The sequence below is a fragment of the Phyllobates terribilis genome, unplaced genomic scaffold, assembly GCF_046119375.1.
Source record: "Phyllobates terribilis strain yellow unplaced genomic scaffold, ASM4611937v1 Scaffold_3__8_contigs__length_932513732, whole genome shotgun sequence".
NCBI lineage: Eukaryota > Metazoa > Chordata > Amphibia > Anura > Dendrobatidae > Phyllobates > Phyllobates terribilis.
In genome coordinates, this window is record NW_027362763.1 from 139,510,262 (window position 1) to 139,532,132 (window position 21,871).

The window sequence follows — 21,871 nt, forward strand, 5'->3', positions numbered from 1 at the left end:
TTTGACAACAATGGAAGCTCTCTCCTTGAAGTTCTTGATGATGCGATAGATTGTTGACTGAGGTGCAATCTTTGTAGCTGCGATACTCTTCCCTGTTAGGCCATTTTTGTGCAGTGCAATGATGGCTGCACGTGTTTCTTTAGAGATAACCATGGTTAACTGAAGAGAAACAATGATACCAAGAACCAGCCTCCTTTTAAAGTGTCCAGTTATGTCATTCTTACTTAATCATGACTGATTGATCGCCAGCCCTGTCCTCATCAACACCCACACCTGTGTTAATGGATCAATCACTAAAACGATGTTAGCTGCTCCTTTTAAGGCAGGACTGCAATGATGTTGAAATGTGTTTTGGGGGTTAAAGTTCATTTTCTGGGCAAATATTGACTTTGCAAGTACAGTAATTGCTGTTAAGCTGATCACTCTTTGACATTCAGGAGTATATGCAAATTGCCATTACAAAAAATGAAGCAGTAAACTTTGGAAAAATTACTATTTGTCTCATTCTCAATACTTTTGGCCATGACTGTAGGCACCATGCATTTTTCTTTGTACTCTTCACCTTTGTACCCAGTTTTGAAGCCATCAGTTCCAAAACATTTATCTTGGTCTCATCACTCCAGAGTCTAAAGTTACAGTAGTTTTCATATTTTTCAGCACGGGCCTTGGCGAATTGTAGGTGGTATTTTATGTGGATGGGCTTTAGGAGTGGCTTCCTTCGTGGACAATATCCATGCAACCCATTCCTTTGGAGAGTACACTGTATTGTATCACAGGAAACACTAACACCGATTTTAGCTAACTGCAGTGCACTTGTATGTCGATTTTCTTCAACTCTTCTCCATCAGAAGATGATTCTTTTTAGGTCTTAACTTCCATGGTTGGCCTGGAGATCACTGAGATGGTTGAAGTTCCATCTTTGTTAGATTTTAGTATCACTTTTGCTACAGTATTCTGCTTAATAAGTAAAGCTTTGCTCATCTTCTTGTAGCCTTCACCTTTCTTGTGTAGAGAAATTCATTTCTTTCTCAGGTTTTGTAACATTTCTCTTCCGTGTGGTGCCATTGCTGACTTTGTTAAGTACTTTCTTTGTAGTCAACTGTCTTCTGTACACCTGTGTAATGAATTAGACTTACCTGTGGTTGCATTTTTGTTAATTGAAATTTTGTAGTCTTAGCTTTAGCTTTATATTAAGACTATTATTGGGGTGTACCTATTTTTGCAACATGGTCTTAAATTAATTTTTTTTAGGAAAATTACTTTCTTAGGTCGCACCAAAATAACAAATCTTGTTTGCAATCTATGGCCCACATTTGTGGGAATATTTCGTAGAATGGTATTCCAGAGACAATGTTGATTCTGAAAGGAAGCTAAAAGTTTTCTGATAAATCTGTTGGGGTGGACTCATTTATGCTGGGCACTATACATGTGGCCGCTACCGGAGCTGATAATAGCTGATCGGTAGGGGTGATGGGTATTTGACCCCCACCAATTTGATGTTGATCACCCATCCTAAAGATTGGTCATCAATATCGGGAACTTGAAAAATTCCTTGAAATGATTTCTAAAAAGTAAATTTTTTCTCATATCGTAATTGTTATGTTCTGCTACCAGAGCTAAGGAAAGAGAGGAGATCTGTCCCTACGATAGAACTCAGCTTAATCCCTACGATGTAACAGGGGACCTGATCCTGCGATCAGACCTGCTAAAGTCCTAAGCTAGTCTGTACGGAGACCTATAGATGTGGGGAAGGAATCCCTACAAGTACTAAGGACTGGGAGGAATATGGGACACCTCCTAACAGAAATAGTAGCAGACAGACGAACAAACAAAATATATAGAACATAGAGGTCAGTAGACCAAGCAAACTAACAGAGCAAGACACAGAGCACAGGCTAGCTAGAAAGTAGATATACAATGAAGTCCAGCAAAGCCAGAAGGGCGGAGCAGGATTAAATAGGCCAACAAGGTCATGTGACCAGCAAAGGAAAAAAAACCTAAGAGCAAGGTTCTAACAGTACCCCCCCTTCTAAGAGGATCCTCCGGATCCCCTAGGACCAGGCTTATCAGGAAATCTCCTGTGAAATGCTCTGATAAGTCTGGACGCGGAAACATCATCCGACCTCACCCAAGAGTTATCCTCGGGACCGAAACCTTTCCAGGCCACAAGATACTGCAAACTACCTCTATACCGTCTAGAGTTAAGGATGCGAGAAATTTCATATTCCCCGTCCTCCACCACCGGAGGAACAGAGGCAGAGGCGTCACAATCCGATACAACAGCTTTTTTCAACAGAGAGACATGAAATACCGGATTAATTTTCCAGGAGGTAGGAACCTCCAACCTAACAGCCGATTGGTTGACAACCTGAAGCACCTTAAAGGGCCTTACAAACTTGGGACCCAATTTCTTAGAAGGAATCCTCAACCGCAGATTCCTAGAGGACAACCAAACCATGTCACCAACAGCGAACAAAACCTCCTGTCGTTTCCTATCAAAGTAGTCTTTAGATTTTCTGTTGGCCTCCTGAAGATTACCACGCACATCCGTCCAAACTCTCTCCAAATCACCGGAAAAATTCTCCTCCTCAGGCACGGCAGATCCCAACTTGGAGAACGACCCAAACGACGGATGTCTCCCAGAACAACAAAAAAAAGGCGAACAACCAGCAGAAGAAGATGTATGATTGTTCAGAGCAAATTCAGCAAGTGGCAGAAACTCAGACCACCCCTCTTGATTGTCTGCCACAAAACAACGCAAGAACTGCTCAACATCCTGGTTTTTCCTTTCTGTCTGGCCATTAGATTCAGGATGATATCCGGACGAGAACGACAAATGAACTCCCAACCTATCACAAAAGGCACGCCAAAAACGAGCCACGAACTGAGGACCCCTATCAGAAACAATGTCAGTAGGAACGCCATGAAGTCTGACAATTTCCTTGACAAAGGCCTTAGCGAGAGTTTTAGCGCAGGGCAGTTTGACGAAAGGAACCAAGTGACACATCTTGCTAAAACGGTCCACGACCACCCAGATGACAGTAAAACCCTCAGAGGGGGGAAGGTCAGTTATAAAGTCCATAGCCAAATGTGTCCAAGGAGCACTGGGAACCTCCAAAGGACAAAGCAACCCCGCAGCAGGAGTATGTGAGGACTTAGATCTAGCACATATAGTACATTGACGCACCCACTTAATGACTTCCTTCTGCCATCCAGGCCACCAAAAACTGCGACCCACCAGTCTCTTGGTCTCAGAGATTCCGGGATGACCTGCCAACCGAGATTCGTGACACTCAACAAACAAATCTCTCCTAAAGGTCCCAGGCACAAACAACCTCCCATGAGGAGTGTTAGAAGGGGCATTCTCCTGTGCTTTAAGAATCTCATTTTCCAAAACGGAGTCCAAAGCAGCTATCACAACACCTTCTTGTAAAATGTTCTCCTCTTTCTCAGCACCGACTATGGGAGAAAAACTGCGAGACAAGGCATCCGCCTTAACATTCTTAGTACCAGGGATGTAAGTAACGGAGAAATTAAACCGCGAGAAAAACAGTGCCCACCTAGCCTGACGGGCATTCAGGCGCTTGGCAGCATCAAGATATATCAGATTTTTATGATCCGTAAGAACCTGAACGGGAAATTCCGCACCTTCCAAGAAGTGGCGCCAGTGTTCAAATGCGAGTTTAATAGCCAATAATTCCCGATTACCAATATCGTAATTCAGTTCAGTCTCCGAAAATTTTTTTGAAAAAAAGGCACAGGGATGTAATCCATCCCCGTTATCCTGAGACAATACTGCGCCAACCCCCACAGAGGAAGCATCAACCTCAACCAAAAACGGCCTAGTCACATCAGGCTGCATAAGGATGGGAGCAGAGGTGAACCTCTCCTTGAGATACACAAAAGCTTCAATGGCCTCAGAAGACCACTGAACCGCATCAGCACCTTTCCTGGTGAGATCAGTCAGAGGTTTGACAATACTAGAAAAATTTTTTATGAATTTTCTGTAGTAATTGGCGAAACCCAAAAACCTCTGTATCGATTTCAAACCAATAGGCCTAGGCCATTCCTGCACAGCCTGAACCTTAACCGGATCCATCTCAAAACCTTTGCTGTAGATAATGTAGCCCAAAAAACTAATTCTCTGTACAGCGAACTCACATTTCTCCAGCTTAGCAAAAAGCGAATTGTCCATTAATAACTGTAATACCTCACGCACGCTCCGCCAATGAGACTCCAGATCCGGCGAATAAATCAAAATGTCATCCAAATACACAACCACATTTTTGCCGATCAAAGGTCTAAGGATGTCATTAATCAGATTCTGAAAAAATGCAGGAGCATTAGTAAGACCAAAAGGCATAACCAGATTCTCAAAATGACCCACAGGAGTGTTAAAAGCAGTCTTCCATTCGTCACCCTCCTTCATGCGCAACAGATTGTATGCCCCCTTAAGGTCAATTTTAGAGAACCACTTGGCCCCCATTAACTGGTTAAACAGATCAGGAATCAATGGCAGTGGGTAAGGATTGCGTACAGTAATTTTGTTAATCTCACGAAAATCCAGACAAGGACGTAAACCGCCGTCCTTTTTTTTTACAAAAAAAAATCCAACCGCCACAGGAGACTTAGAGGGCCTAATGTGACCGGCGGCCAAACTTGTCTGTATGTATTCCTCCAAAGCCTTCCTCTCAGGAATAGTAAGGTTAAATAAACGACTTTTAGGAAGAGTCGCTCCAGGGACAAATTCAATAGAACAATCATAGTCTCTATGGGGAGGCAAAACCTGCGATTCCTTCTCAGAAAAAACTCTCCAAAAATCCTGAATAGGAACAGGCAATTCTCCCCTATCCAAAGCTGCAATACGCCCGTTACAACACTTGTCATAACATTTATGGCTCCAGGATTTAATTTCACTGGTAGACCAATCCAGTACAGGATTGTGAAATTTTAACCAGGGCAATCCCAATATTACTGGAGAAGGCAAGTTATTCAACACTACCAAATCCAATTTCTCATGGTGAACACCATTAATAGTGAGAGGAAATTCACAGACCTTGAGAGTAATATTCTTCAAAGGGGAACCATCCACAGAAACCACAGCAATGGGGGATGATAAAGGTTCAGGTTCTAAATTGAGTCTTTCCACGAATCCCCCATCAATTACATTCAGAGTAGACCCGCAATCAACAAACACCCGAAATTCCATTAATTTTTTTCTGAGCAATCGTGGAAGCAGCTAAAAATATACCCTTGGAATTTAAACAGGCAATACGAGCGTGACTGACCATTTTTTTTTCTTTCTTCATACGAAGCTCACAGCCTTTAATCAAATGACCAGATTTTCCGCAATAGAAACACAAGCCTTCAGAAAATCGACGGTCTTTTTCTTGAGAGCGAGGTGCCACCGATCCAATCTCCATCGGTTCACCACTGTTAGTACACACATTCTCATAACCAGAAACTGACATAGCAGAGGATTTGCTCTCATTAACCCTAGCACGCAGTCTCCTATCCACCCGTATAGCTAATTGCATAGCCTGTTGCAAATCTTCAGGTGTAGGATAAGCAATTAACAGGTCTTTAACCCTTTCACTGAGCCCAGCAAGAAATAGACTTTTCAGAGCAGAATCGTTCCACCCTCTTTGAGTAGACCAACGACGGAAATGAGTACAATATTTTTCCACATTACCTGATCCCTGTTTTAAACGTCTCAACTCAGTCTCAGCTGATGCGACACGGTCAGGATCATCATATAATAGTCCCAAAGCAGAAAAAAAACTGTCCACTGATCTGAAGCATGTATCACTAGGTTGCAAAGAAAAGGCCCACTCCTGAGGCTCTTTGCGCAAAAGTGACATTATGAACCCTACGCGCTGGGATTCATCCCCAGAGGACTTAGGTCTCAAACGAAAATACAATAAGCAAGCATTTTTGAATGAAAAAAATTCTCGGTGTTCACCAAAAAATAAATCCGGCAAACATACCTTAGGCTCCAAGAAATGTGCTCCAGGACAGTTACTCACGTGCTGACGGAGCTCGGCCACCTCCAGAGAGAGTCCCTGCAGGCGATGAACCAAATCCTGAACCGACACCATGATGGAACAGAAAAATCTTTCCTTAGAGAATTTGCTGGCTGGACTTACTGTTATGTTCTGCTACCAGAGCTAAGGAAAGAGAGGAGATCTGTCCCTACGATAGAACTCAGCTGAATCCCTACGATGTAACAGGGGACCTGATCCTGCGATCAGACCTGCTAAAGTCCTAAGCTAGTCTGTACGGAGACCTATAGATGTGGGGAAGGAATCCCTACAAGTACTAAGGACTGGGAGGAATATGGGACACCTCCTAACAGAAATAGTAGCAGACAGACGAACAAACAAAATATATAGAACATAGAGGTCAGTAGACCAAGCAAACTAACAGAGCAAGACACAGAGCACAGGCTAGCTAGAAAGTAGATATACAATGAAGTCCAGCAAAGCCAGAAGGGCGGAGCAGGACTAAATAGGCCAACAAGGTCATGTGACCAGCAAAGGAAAAAAAACCTAAGAGCAAGGTTCTAACAGTAATAACCATAAATTTTGATAATACGGCATCAGGTTGATCAGATTAAAAATATAGACTAGAGAACAAGCTTTAAGAAATTAAACCCAAAAAGTAGAGTTTGCCAGCCGTCATATTCTTCTACCTATTTTTTTTTCAAATTTATTATGTCGAGGGCTGAAAGCATCAAGCCCTCTTCTAAATGGCATGTCATTATCTTACTATAATAGGCCATTTCTATGGCAACATGCTTATTGGGATCCAAAAGAGGATAAATGGCAAAAAAAATATATATATAATTATAGAAAAACTGTTCTCCTGGAGAGGTTTATAATTATAATGCTATTTTCACTCGCGAGTAACCACAACAGAGCTCCCAGCTTTTCCGGAACATGACTAATAGGTCTCTTTGATGGAAGTTCCTTTTAAAGCATAAAATGGGACTGGAAGATGGATGAAGCTCATACGGACTGATTTCATAGACCTTACACTGAAGGACAAAGAGCAAAGTGTGCTCAGACTCTGAGTCTCAGGAGTTTTGGCTTCAAATTGGATTTAAAGACCATGTAGTAGTATACATTTTGAAATCTCACTAAATAAAAGCATCCTTGAAAATGTTTTTTTTTTGGGTGGATATAAAGGGGTACAATCTCCATAAAATAATCACCTACAGTTGTATACATTGCAATCATTTCTGCTATAATTCTTCCAAATCAATTTTTTTTTTAAAGTAAACACATAAACTGTAAGCCTCCAAATAAGCAAGTAACTAAACTTTTTATTAATTATCTCCTGTTCTAGACATTGCAAAGTTCTGAATTTATGTAATATACTTCATTATTATAGTTTGCCTCCTCCTCTCCTTTAGACCATGCTCTCAACTGCTGCTCTGCAATATCCATACACTATATTTAACAATCTGTGTACGGGAATTTTTCCTGTCACACACTGACGCTCAGACAGGGAAAAGCCTGTACACAGACTGTTTGAATATAGTGTATTGCTGAGCAGCAGTTGAAAGGAGCTTATAAAGGAGCATGAATCTGGAATTGAAACAGCACTGCATCATGGTGTTTGTAAGAGAAGAAAGTGAAGCTGATCAATGAGTGGAACAGGCGGCCACGAGAGGTGGTGAGTTCTCCTTCAATGGAAGTCTTCAAAACAGAGTCTGGACAGACATCTGTCTGAGATGGTTTAGTGAATCCAGCATTGAGCAGGGGGTTGGACACGACGACTCTGGAAGTCCCTTCCAACTCTAACAGTCTATGATTCTATGATTCTAAAGCTAAATAAATTAATGACGTGTATTACAAAAATTTGTAACTTTGCAATGCCTGAAGGTTGAGGATGATTAAATGCTAAAAAAATACTCTCTAATGATTATAGTTCCTAAAAGAGGTTGCTGCTTTGCAGAACATTCATTTGTTAGATTGGTTTCCCAACAATTTGCTGATCACCAGGGATACTACTGCTAGGACCTCCAGCAATCAACTGTAATAGGTGGGGTAATTGGTTCACAAGAGTTTTAATCCCCTGCAGCACCACCATCTGGGGAAAGGAAGCATTGCAGAAATCACCACTCCAGCATTTTTTTTTATCTCAGCATTGGACTGGTGCCATTAATCTAAGTTCTCTGCCCCTAGTATTATACTCACCAGCCGCCATCTTCACCTGTTCCTAGTGCAGCTCTGGTCCTTCGCCGCCATCTTGTGACCACAACTTCTCAATGTAAGACTATGAGATCCCGATTTTGGCTTTTCATAGACTTACATTGAGTTGTGACTTCCAGCTCAACCACCAAACACTGGAGCAATCCGGCAGTTCACAATCTGTAACGGGTGTGTCAGGTGTGACAGACAGTCGCTCTGGAGTCGGCAGCAGAAGGTCACTGCGTTTGGCGGTGCAGATGCCTTCTTGATTCTCTCATCTCTTTAGTATTGTTATATCCTACTTCCTTTAGGACCCAGCAGCTACCTTCACCTCCTGCTGCTGATTGACACACCCTTACTTGGTAGTTAAAAACTCTCAATTTCTCCAGACAGGTGCCAGTGATAGTTCTATGTACGTCTGTGTTGCCTTGGAGCACTAGCAGTTGGCTAGTTTATTCTCTGGTGTCCTTGGAGGACAGTTGGCGTTATCTCTCTGGTGTCTGCTAAGTGTATCCCCTTTGTTTGTCTACCTTGTTGTCTTTAGTTTGTAGTGGGGCTTGACTAGTGCTCATCCTGTCCCCTCCCTATCTAGGGACAAGCTCTAGGGACATTCAGGGCTTAGGTTCCTGCTCGGCGAAAGGTGTGGAACCTATATAGGGATGGTAGGGTAGGCAGGGTGATATTAGATCTGCCTAGGGGTCTCCCCTCCCCCTTCCCCTAGTGTTTAGGCTTCCTTCCCTTTTTCCCTTCTTGCTGCACTTAGTCTTTCCCTCACCTTGCGTGACACAACCCGCAGAAGACGACTGGACCGATAACAGAAGAAGATGGCGGCTGGTAAGTATAATACTAGGGGCAGGGAACTTAGATTAGTTGCACCACTCCAGTACAGAAATTAAAAAACATCTGGAGCGGCGCTTTAATAAAAGAAAGGATGCAATGTAATGTTAGATAAGTATTGTGTCCTCTAGAGTAAAAATTGTCTTTTGCAGCCACTCTTCTCTCTTCTATTATCTCAGGATATACAGGTGCATCTCAATAAATTAGTATATCATCAAAAAGTTAATTTATTTCAGTTCTTCAATACAAAAAGTGAAACTCATATATTATATAGCGGCATTACAAACAGAGTGATCTATTTCAAGTGTTTATTTCTGTTAATGTTGATGGATTATGGCTTACAGCCAATGAAAACATAAACGTCATTATCTCAGTAAATTAAAAGAATTAACAAAAAACACCTGCAAAGGCTTCCTAAGCATTTTAAAAGGTCCCTTAATCTGTTTCAGTAGGCTCCACAATCATGTGGAAAACTGCTGACTTGACAGATGTCCAGAAGGCAGTCATTGACACACTCCACAAGGTCCCAGAGTTCCAATTTTCATTTGGAAATCAAGGTCCCAGAGTCTGGAGGAAGAGAGGAGAGGCCACAATCCAAGCTGCTTGAGGTCTAGTATGAAGTTTCCAAAGTCAGAGATGGTTTGGGGAGCCATGTCATCTGCTGGTGTAGGTCCACTGTGTTTTATCAAGACCAAAGTCAGCGCAGCCGTCTACCAGGAAATGTTAGAGCACTTCATGCTTCCCTCTGCCGACAAACTTTTTGGAGATGGAAATGTCATTCTCTAGCAGGACTTGGCGCCTGTCCACACTGCCAAAAGTACCAATACCTGGTTTACACACAACAGTATCACTGTGCTTGATTGGCAGCAAACTCGCCTGACCTTAACCCCATAGAGAATCTATTATAGAGAATCTATGGGGTATTGTCAAGAGGAAGATGAGAGACACGAGACCCAACAATGCAGACGAGCTGAAGGCTGCTATCAAAGCAACCTGGGCTTCCATATCACCTCAGCAGTGCCACAGGCTGATCGCCTCCATGCCACATTGCCGCATTGATGCAGTAATTGATGCAAAAGGAGCCCCGACCAAGTATTGAGGGCATTTACTGAACATACATTTCAGTAGGACAACATTTCAGATTTTAAAAACATTTTTCAAGCTGTTGTTATAAAGTATTCTAATTTACTGAGATAGTGACTTTTGTGTTTTCATTGGCTGTAAGCCATAATCATCAACATAAACAGAAATAAACACTTGAAATAGATCACTCTGTTTGTAATGACTCTATATAATATATGAGCTTCACTTTTTGTATTGAAAAACTGAAATAAATTAACTTTTTGATGATATCAATTTAGTGAGATGCAACTGTATATCAGCAGGACACTCTGTGAATTACTTATTTCCGGGGAAACCTTTTGGGGAAACCTTTTGGAGTGTACTAGAGAAGAAGCTGAGCACCCCAAGTTCTCCTCCTCTTGCACAGCCTGGCCAGTATTATTTTATTCCAAAGAGTGGCGACAAATAGAAATTTACAATACAAATAAAATAAAAAAAAAATACAGATGTGAGAATGACAAAAATGGGTGAAAAAGAGAAATGTTAGTGAACTTTAAGTGATCACGATGGCATGTAGAGAGTTCTCGTTAAATAAGAAAGGAGTTAATCACAAGATGAAGATGTGCATCCTACCATCGTTATTTGTGTCCATCTGCTTGAAAATCTTATCTGTCCTTTTCTCCGGTGTAGACTCATCTTCTGGCATTTTCATCACAGATGAAACCATCTTGTAGATTGCCTGTAAGTGAGAGAATACTTAGATTCTATATGATTATAAATTCTATTCATTTTCTATCCTTCCATTCATTGCAGAACTCAATTTTTGAACAATTCGTCACTTTGCACTTTTTATTCCAAGCTTGCATTGAGGAAACGTTTGTAAGTACGGGGCTAGGTCATTTTTATTGCCTGATTTGATCAAAGTGTACAGCTTTTTGTAACTTTTCAACACTATGTCAAAAATCTCCTGTTAATTTTTGCTTGTCTTTGCAACTGAGTTTCACATCTATTTGATGGCCGCAGTGAGATGCTAGGTGGCAGCACATTACAACAAATGCTGAAGAAAGTTCCTCCACAACTTCTTTAGATAGAGCTGACATCTGTTCATCGTATAATACTCGCAGTCTGGTATAGAATATTTACTGTATTCCAAAGGGGAATTAAAACGTCTATCAAAACCATCACACGCAACAGGACAGATAAGGCTCAAGTCACATCTATATAATATGGGTGTCTCCTTAGCCATGGAGGAGCTTCAAGAACCATCTAGTCCTGGTAGCTGTCCTAGTAGGCAATCCAGCTGTTATTCCAGCTCAGCCTCCTAATCAACCGAGACTTCATTATATGTTATTAATCTAATATGTTATTTGATGAGTATAATTTGTGCATTAGGGGCAGGATGTGAATGTCTACGCTGCATTTCAGCCATTCTGGCTTTTTCTACCAGGTTTGTTATGATCTTTTATTAAAGAGATTGTCTAAGATTGGAGGAGCAGATCTTTTTTTTTTCCTAATCTTGTCTTTAGGCTGTGTCTGGCATTGCAATTTATCGCCTTTAAAGGCAATCTGTCACCAGATTTTTGCTACCTCATCTGAGAGCAGCATAATGGAGGAAAATAGACCCTGATTCCAGCGATGTGTCACTTAGTTTACTGGGTGCAGCGGTTGTGAGACAATCAGAGTTTTTAGATGTAGCATGAAGCAGAGCTGAGAAAGCTAACCCCGCCCACACCACAGCTCTCTGTGTACATTGTCTATGGACAGAGAGCTGCTTATCAGTGCTGGGGGCATGGTCAGACCAGGGCTAATGTGAACATCAATCTGGGCAGTGATAATCTCCTGGTGATAAAACATTCATTGTATGGAAACAACAACACACAACCTAATAAATGATATATTACCAAAATCTGTGTCTCAGCCATTACATCATGTTGTCCTCAGATTACATAGCAAAAACCTGCTGAAAGATTCCCTTTAACTGCATTCTAGGAACAGCAAATGGACAAGTGTGACATGGAAAGAGTGTACAATTCCTTACCATGAAATTCTGACAGCTCTCCTGACATATTTGTTTTAGTAACTATTACACCTTTATAAAACTCTGCGTTGTGCTGTTATTTCACTGGGAAATGTATGAATAAACTGACAAGTGGTTAGTTACCAGTAAAAGGTCTTGTTCCTACTGTCTGACGCTGCCAACGCTGATTGGACACTTTCAGGCTGACAACCCCAAGAGCGGACAGGCAGTTGCTAAATTATTCATTAATGTACAGGAGGAGTAACACAGGGGACGGCACAGCATAGAGTACTAAAGAAGAAGTCACACAATTGTTATGCTATACTATAGTACAATAAGGAGATCTGACAAATGAAATCTGTCAGAAAGATCAATCCATCTAAACCACATACATGGGCATGCAGGTCTTTGAAATGTAAATCCATTGACTCCTTTACATCTTCTATCTGTTGCTGCATTCTCTAGAACTCAGCGTTTTAATTCATGTGCAAATGAGGTGTCTAAGATGTCTTTGTAACATCAGGTGCTAGGGAAGAAAATCTTAGGAGGCAGAGGCCTGGGAAGTGCTTTTCCACACGTAGAACACTTCATAACTCATTTACATATTAAAATGCGGATTTCTCAGAAATGCAACAACAGATAGAAGATATATGAAAGTGTTGATGGATTTATATTTATATTATAAAAACCTGCATGCCCATATATGTGGTTTGGGGTGTTGATCTTATTAACTGACTCCCTTTAAGGAGGATCTGTCACTTCTGATGTAACCTCTGAAAGTGATGGGAGAACAAAGGATAAAACGACCATTCACCTGGCTGGCTAGTGGCCAGTTGAGCCCAACATTAAGCCACGACTTGTAAAGGGATGGGGAGGGCACAGATTCTGCAGTTTCCCTGTATTGACCTGTCGGGAACTTAAACTTAGCTACTTCAGAAGAAGTATAATATAATTTTCTTTGGCATCATTCAGCCTAGCTGTTTGACTTCTCACTTTTGATGGCTTTTTGCAAAATCTAGCAGTTTTCTGCTGCACTAATCCACCTCCCAGCTACACATAGAGAAATATGAAGCTCTGAAAACAAACTTACTGCTTTGCAGCATTAGTATAATCTTACCTGGACAATTTCTAACATCTCTCCACGACTTATGTAGCCATTTCCATCCAGGTCGTACATGCTAAACGCCCATTTAAGCTTCTGTTCTAGTTTCCCTCGTGACGTCACACTCAGTGCAATTATAAACTCCCGGAAGTCAATCGTCCCATCACCATTTGTGTCAAATGTACGGAAGACATGCTCTGCAAACTTTGAGGCATCTCCGTAAGGAAAAAAGTTTGCGTAGATCTTTTTGAACTCGTCAACTGTTAAATGTCCGGTTGGACAATCCTTCAGGAAACCTTTGTACCACTCCTGCAGCTCGTGGTCTGTGAATTCTGTATTTTCCCTCAGATCTTGTAGAACTTCAGGTCGCAATTTACTGTTTTGTTTGCCCATTCTATATCTTCTTTATATACCAGACCTGAAAAATACATTGTGGAGATAGTCAGATTGGAGGTAGATTTCCTAATTCTCAAAAAGACAAACCAAGATACCACAGATAAATATGGAGGACTACCGGTGTCCACTGAAAACAATGAGTGTCAAATATTGTAGTTACACTGTCAGTTGCTGATGAAAGGCAAGACCTCTAGTGATCAGCTGTTGGTAGGGAGCCCACAAATATAAGAGAAATAATATAAGAATAAATTATATTTTGGTAAATAAAATTATACATAACTGCGATGTCCAAGCCATGAAAACCAGGCGGTAAAGTAGAATAAGGTCTCATGCACACAGTTGGTGTAAGCAAATATTCTCTGTACATAGTCCTTGTACGATGTAGTACGGAACAATTATATTTTTGTTCTGATTCCCTACCTCTGCATTAGAGACCTACAAATGTACGTTATAGGGCCAACCATACAAAATTGAGACGTATTAGGGCAGGAGCCTCAAGAGTCAACTATCAGCGAGACAATACTCAATTCTACACTCTACTAGTGGATTCATCAAAAACAAAATAGCATTAGATGGCCATGGGTGCACGTTGCTAAAGACTACAGTATATTTCTGAATGCACCAAAAAGCTGCATAAATAACTATGCACAATATGGCTCTTATGGAAGAGGCTTGAACATAGAGCAGAAACCTCTAGATTGGGCACGGTGTTCAAGAAAGTACCATTGGTCTACCAATCAGTTGGACCAGTGGCATTTACGATACTACAGAACAGCCATTCAGATCCCTACTGTTCACAGGTAAATGTGGTTCATGGTCGCTAGTGTGGCTTAATACGTGAACATTTGTTCAATAAGTTCATATTTTGAGTCATATTTTTAATATGTATTGAAATCAAGCTCAATAGTTTACTGGGGATAAAGGGTGTAAACTACAGAGGATGCTCACACTGCTATCATCCGGCCCATGAAAAGTGGGGACCTAAAGATCCCCTTTCAACAGGTCCTACAATGTTAGCAAATGTTGCAATCAACCCAGAATCATGGAAAGGAGATGGAACACACAGGCATCAGGTTCTTTCATCTCGAGTGTCAGCCAACACCAGAAATGTTTCAATCTAGGGGCTTAATTTTGGTTATCCAGGACTATTTGATTTTTTTTTTTACTATAGGCCTATGAATTAACAGGCAGGTCATTCTGATTTACAGCCGGCTCCCCACAGTTAGGCAGTCACGCCCCGTCAACAGAGCAGAGCGGAAGAGAAGGTACTGCTCTGTCGACATGATGTCTGCAGAAGCCGCAGAATTGCCGGCCTATGACTGCTCTGTGCCGGCAGAGATCTGCACTGGGCAAAACAGACAAGTAATTGGCAGCTACCTGCTTGTTAGTTCTTAGGCCCATATGAAGAAAATCAAATAGTTCCGGACAACTCCTCTAAAGTCAACAAGACCTGCTGATATCGGTGGGACCAACTGACAGTCTCATGTGTTTGAGGGCCTCCTGACTCCTCCCTGAGAGCTGATGTTGGGTGAAGGAAGGACCCGAGATACTGGAATTTCAACAAGCAAACCTTTTGTTCGGTGTACACGTAACTCACCGCAAGAAGAGTCAGACAATGGAGAACACGTGAACACTCGGCTGAGCTGAGCATTCTTGTGTGTGAAGAAGTCAGGGGAGATAGTTGGCGGCCAGATGATTGTTCATCCGACAAGTATGTACTGTGTATCCAGCCTTTAGACTGATTCTTCCTCATCCGTAAAGATCACTTTTTAATAGTCACCTCAATATCATCAATCACAGGAAGAATGACAACAGATATCACCTATAATTACATAGACAACACAGGATTCAATATAGGTGATGGTCACAGTTCACCTCCTCACCCTCCCTGCTCAATGTTCTCTGCACAGGCTACAGAGCATGCCTACAACACTCCTGTAGACATTAATGAATATCTCTTTGTTTCCAATGGTCTATGTGGTTGCTGTAAAGCATATCTATGAATGCTGTTAGAAAATAAAATAAGATATAACTACAATCAGACAATAAAAACAGATTTGAATAAAATCAATTAGAAGATTATGCTCTTTATACGAGGCTGATGTTTAAATACTTGTGCGCTGCCGTTCACCTTCCTCAATGCCTCTTAACAAAAAACTTGTTATCACGAAATAGAATTCTTTGCAAGATGAAAAAACCTTTGGTGTAAGCACAGTCTGCTCATCTGTTATTTTTCACAATGTGCAGAAAATTCAGCAAACCTAATATTTTCCTAGTGGAATTATCCCACCTCCACCAAAACACCACAATAAATTCAAGACTGAACCTCCAGACTATTACATGGAGACTTGCTATCAAGATGGCAAGGAAATTGCTTTGATCAAAGTTCTGTTCACATCATTTTTTCTGACTTACTTTTGGTGTTCACATTTGAAAAGTAAAACCAACAGGCTGTAATGAGAAGAACCATAGAATTTGCATCTCAATAAGTAAAATAAAGTTTCCATTTATATTTTCTAAATCATATGTCTTATAAGGCTCCTTTGCCACACATTTGGCTGATACAAGTCTGGATCACTTTTCAACATGCCCATAAACAGAGGCTCAGTTGTCTAATAAAGCAAGAAGACATTTTGTGATAGATTTTAATTCAGAGATTAATTATTGTGTACATCCGCTGCTGAGAACATTAATAACTTAACATTTAAATGTATTAAATGTTGCATAGACAGAAAAAGAGCAAATGAAAAACTGCAGCTGCATCCCCCTCTTCTCCCTTCTCTGTTTTTTATTTACTGTATTACTCAAGACTTAAAAGGTTACTGAATATTTACAGGGTGTCCACTAGTCACATTATCACTAGTGGCGTACGATGCAGAACAATTTGTTAGCAATACATATGATACAACAACAAAAAAACACGGCTAAGAGTCAGGTACAGTGGGAGACAAGACTCTCCTCGTGAGGGCTAACAGAGAAGAGGAAATGAGACTGATTGTAGATGAGAATAGGTGCTGCTATGGAAGTAAGGTGGTAGGAAGGATATCAGAGGTTGTTTTCATGTTGTGATTTAAAAGTTTCAAAAGGTGGAAAAGATTTTTTTGTTTTGCCAGTTCGGCGTCAAAATGTGTTGTTAAATAAAAACCTGTTTCTATAGCTAAAAGAATTATTTTTCTAGCCGTGTAGACTATTTTTATAGTGTTTTTTTTTTAATTCCATATCTCCCCCAGCCACGAGGCAGCAGCGACTGTGATTTTTATGGTGGTTGGGAAACCTCCTAGGTGAGCACAACCAATTTTTCTTTGGATTTTTTTCTCTTTCTCCTCTATGTGTAAGTGCACACACGTTGTGTTTTTTTTCTGCACGTTTTCTGCACCAAAATCTGCACGAAATCTGCTGATAACTTTTCTCTGGCAGGAGATTAGCTGCGTTTTTTTTTTTTTGTTGAATTCTGTCTCATGTTCATGCTAATAAAATTTAGTGACTACAGGGAAAGAAAATGTTGTCTCTGTTATTTCTGGCCCAAAAACGATGCAAATATGCAAGTGCGTTTTTGCTGCGTATTTGTAGCGTTTTTCATCCCCCCATTACTTCCTATGGGTGAAAAAACGCTGAATGCGTTTTTTTTTCAGCGTTTTTCTAATCACTGAAAATACACAGCAAACAAAAAAGCAACATGTGGGAACAGTGAATTCTGGTTTTTCATACACTTTGCTGGTACTTGCCAGACGCAACTGAAAATTTACATAAAAATCTGCTGCAAATACGCAGCAAAACACAACGTGTGTGCACTTACCCTAAGGCTATGTTCACACACGTTGTGTTTTGCTGCGTATTTTGCAGCAGATTTTTCTGCAAATTTTCAGCTGTGTCTAGCAGTACCAGCAAAGTCTATGAGAAACCGGGATTCTCTGTTCACACATGTTGTTTTTTTTTGCTGAGTATTTTCTGCCTGGCTTGCGTATTTGGAAAATAGAGCATGTCACTTCTTTCAGCGTATTTTGCTGCTTTTTTTTCACCCATAGGAGGTAATGGGTGGTCAAAAATACACAGCAAAATACGTAGCAAATACGCGCGTTTTTAACACAGCTGTTTTCCTGCCAAAGAAAATTTAGCAGCAGATTTGCAGCAGAAAAAAACACAACGTGTGTGAACATAGCCTAATAGGGTCACCCTATTGTGTGTGCTTCTTCCCTCCACAGCACCACCCGAAAGGTAGAAAAGTATTAGGTGTAGTGAATTCCAAAGTATAGTGGAAGCATGGGAGAAATCTTCTGAACAGTTGTGTGAGGAACAAAAAAAAATGAGATACGAAAGAAGGTAGACTTGTGAGATCTGGAGATTACATATGGGAAGGTATAGAGGGGACAGATTATGGATGGCTTTGCAAGTCGTAATAAACATTTCTGGGTGATAGGAAGAAAATGAAGGGATGAACAGAGCGGAGAGGCAGAGGAGTAATGAGGGGAGAGGTGATTATTCAGCCAGAAGAGTGAAGGATGAATTAGAGTGGTGCAAGAGTGTAAGATGGCACACTACAGGGAAGGATGTTGCAGTAGTCAAGGCGGGAGATGATAAGGGCATGCACTAACATTTTTGGGCACAAACAACGCAAAAAGAGCAATAAAGTAGATGAATCAAACCTGATGAAAAGAGAAAGTGGAGTAGATCAGACCATTGCTTTCAATTACCAAAGTATCATTGAAAAAATTAGAGGTGGGTTCTGGTTGGCACAGACAACCACTCTACTTTTTCTTTGCGCTAGGTGTGATACATGTTACTTATGTACTGTATTTTCAAAGATAAAAATCATGAAATTATGGGACACTAAGTGCAATGGCAATCATTTGCCCAATTCAAACCACTCAATATGATGGCCAGGTGAGAAAGTGACCATGAAGGCAGCGAGAGAACAAGTGCTTCCACCATGTCAATGATGCCCTACTAATAAAATTACATCAACCTCTGGCGGTTTTAATCACAGCAGGATCCTACCTACTCGTACAAGTGTAGGCTATCAGCCCAGAAGAGGAATCACATTAGGTTAGGTCCCAGCAAAGAGAATCGCCTTATCACGGCTACGGGGTATACATGAATTGGCCTATTTATGCGGTAAGTATTCTTGTTTTTTCCTATTTTCTAGAGCAGTAATGCAATTCAAATTTCATAGTTTTCATGTTTGTATGCTATAGCGCTACAGAGTGCAGCTTTATTTGTTAGTTATATATGGAGATGGCTACTCTTAGTATGCATCTGTACACATCTGTTTTCTGTTTAGAAGTGACGGTCAGTCTTTTGTTCGTTTTATACATAGGCTGTCTGACCGAGCACTCCACCCATCAGCCCGTGGCAGTTTTAATCACAGCAGGATCCTACCTACCCACATAAATGTAGGCTATCAGCTCAGGAGAGGAATCACATTAGGTTTGGTCCCAGCAATGAGAATCGCCTTATCACGGCTACGGGGCATACATGAATTGGCCTATTTATGGGCTAAGTATTCTCGCTTTTTCCTATTTTCTAGAGCAGTAATGCAATTCAAATTTCATATATTTTATTCTTGCTTGCTATAGTGCTACAGAGTGCAGCTTTATTTGTTAATAATGCCCTACGTGATATTTCCACAGCAGTCCCATAAATATAATGGCACTTTGTAGAAGAGATATATGGCGGGAAGATATTCTTGTCGCAAAGGTGTGCTTGTCCGAGGCTTGGTACTATGTGGATCTGTAATGGATCTGTCTATCAAAAGATGCATTCAGCAGTCAATTACATCCTTGTCTTACATGGATCTTACTATCTTTCTCATTCTCATTAGTGGCTTCATTTAGGTTTTCTCGTCCATTTGTTCAGACACCGCAGTGCGTACAAATCCAGTCGCTTTTCAATTTCTAAATAGTAAAACCCTGCCAAATACACATCCTGTTCTGAGGCTGCAAAACACCACTTGATGCAGAAATACACAGCTGCTTGTCAATAAAATAGAAAACAGAACGGGGGGAAATTAGACCCTCTGTGGCCATTAATTAATTAAAAGCAGCCAGCTGCGTATATGCAAATGCATCAAGAACCCGTACATCTACAGTCTCGAGGTTGTTTCGCTAAATTTAGATGTAGATGGCTTTAGTTTTCCATCCTGAGGCTGATAGATTGACGGAGCAGACCTACTTCAAGACACAGAAAAACAACTTGTCCACCTTGCTTTGATGGGAAAAAACCCTTTTCAGCAATTGTAGTGTAAGGCCGGGGTCACACAGCCGTCGATTCTCTCATCTGAGAGAATGGGGCTGATTATGCAAATCACTTTCTGATCAAACTCTAATTAGTGTGACCATTGTGTGCTCCAATTCTCTCGAATGAGAAGATGGAGAAGAAAAATGTCTCCATCTTCTCCATAGTGTCAGTCCGCGGAAATCGGACTGCACTCAGATGTCATCCAATTGCAGTCAGTGGTTTCCACACACTCAATGATTTGTATGGCTGGGAGCAATCTGTATCGGATCAAACTTGGACATGCAACAATTTTTTTTCCTCGGACAGCCTCTGCCTTGGGCTTGTGCACAGCCCCATAGACTAACATTGAAAAAAAAAAAATTGAGATAAAAAAGGGAGTGATAAAAGTGCTGCGGAGTGCTACAAAAAGGCAGGTAACATCTACATAAGAGTTTATTAATAAAAATGGGGCTCCGCGTTTCAATATGGGATATGTGCATTTGTTTGTGTTTGTGTATGAACATATTTATTATTGGTTCATGTTTGATATTGTAATTGTAAAGAATAGAAGAATAAACCTGGCTCTTTAAAAGGGTTATTTACCCCCCAAAAATCTCCAAAACTCCAGTGATCCTGAAAACAGGTCTCTGTAGTCCTGTCCTGGATGGAGCAGAGTTGGCATGCTTGGTCTCTGCTCTATTCATTATTTATAGAGCTGCTCAGCGCTGCGCTCAGCTATTTCCATAAGTCTTATAGACAAAGAATAGAGCAGAAGTTGCACCTCCACTGCATTCAGGACTCTGATGCACACCCCTGTTCCCCGGATCACTGGGAGTCCCAGCGTTTGGACCCCCAGCGATTAGCAAGTTATCCCGTATCCTATGGATCGGGGGATCGGGGATAACTTGATTTTTTGGAGAATAGCCTTGTAAGGCTAAATGACCTCTGTTCAGTGCATACAGCAGGATGGGTTCGTTAAACAGTTGCTCCCTATGGATTCCGTATAGTGGCTTTCAAAATCCACTGTTAAAAAAAAGTCAATATTTTAGGTTCCCGGTTTTACAGGATGCCATTGTATGGAATAGTGCAGTCTACTACACTATTCCATACTTTTATGTGTAGTATTCTATCAGCTACCAGACAGACATATAAATATATATACAAGGAGTTGTCCACCCCTGGTGAAATATTCGGAAAGCACTGTAGCTTGCTGAATCCTAATAGTGTGTAATGCACACACTGTTAGGATTCGGCTCTGCCAGCTCCGGCAGTCATCGCATGGCCACAAGTATGCGCTTTGCATACCTTCTGTTAGGTGCCGAGTAGAGTCTCAGCCATGTCTCACAGTGTTCTTCTATTCATAAACGTGGCTAACGTTTGGTGATGTAATGGCTGGAAGCGGCAATGCCCAATCCTAACAATGCTTGCTGAAGATTTCACCAGGGTTAGAGATGATTAAAAATATACTCAGGACCACGGTCTAGTGGCCATGTTGTTAGTCTGTGGCCGCTAGACCAGAGCACTGCGAACCTTCCTCTACCTGTCAGATTCCCTGATTAGTAGGACCCATGACGACAATAATGTTGTGCCTGGTCTCTACATCATGCTATAGTTGTTATGAAGGGAGGGATGGAAGCACCATTGCCCGATCTGCCCACGGCACCAAAATACCTTGTCCCGGCCCTGTTACCAGGAGTAATGCTGAAGTGAGTGCACAATGGGCAACAACAGAGAACATTACAAGGAACATATCAGGAAGGATACAATGGGTTTGGAGCAAAGTCAGATGGCTCAGAGATTGATAAACATAGGTCAGACAGTATCGGGTCATGTAATGTTCAGGCAAAATCAAGATGGAGTACAGTGGAGAATTCAAAAGAGTAGTCAGGAAATTTGGGTCACAACGGTCAGGTAAAAGTTCACTAGTACACTAAGGTCAGGAGACCACCACTCACTTTTATTCACCAGGCGAATGCTTGGCTTACACGTGTGCCACCAGTCATCCTCAAGTGCCATAGCTGAAGGTGAAAAGAGATGTTGATGAAGTGT

General features: G+C 41.2%; 1 protein-coding gene across 2 annotated transcripts in view; it reads right to left on the reverse strand.

Annotated features, from left to right (window-relative positions):
- HPCAL1 (hippocalcin like 1) overlaps positions 1-21,871 on the reverse strand; it is a 255,370-nt gene that overhangs the window by 12,514 nt on the left and 220,985 nt on the right. For both annotated transcript variants that reach the window (XM_073674162.1, XM_073674160.1), the window contains 2 exons: positions 13,229-13,631; positions 10,728-10,833 (listed from right to left, as the gene is read on the reverse strand). In XM_073674162.1, the coding sequence (XP_073530263.1) occupies positions 10,728-10,833; positions 13,229-13,606 (484 nt within the window). In that variant the 5' untranslated portion in view covers positions 13,607-13,631. The remainder of the gene's footprint in view (positions 1-10,727; positions 10,834-13,228; positions 13,632-21,871) is intronic.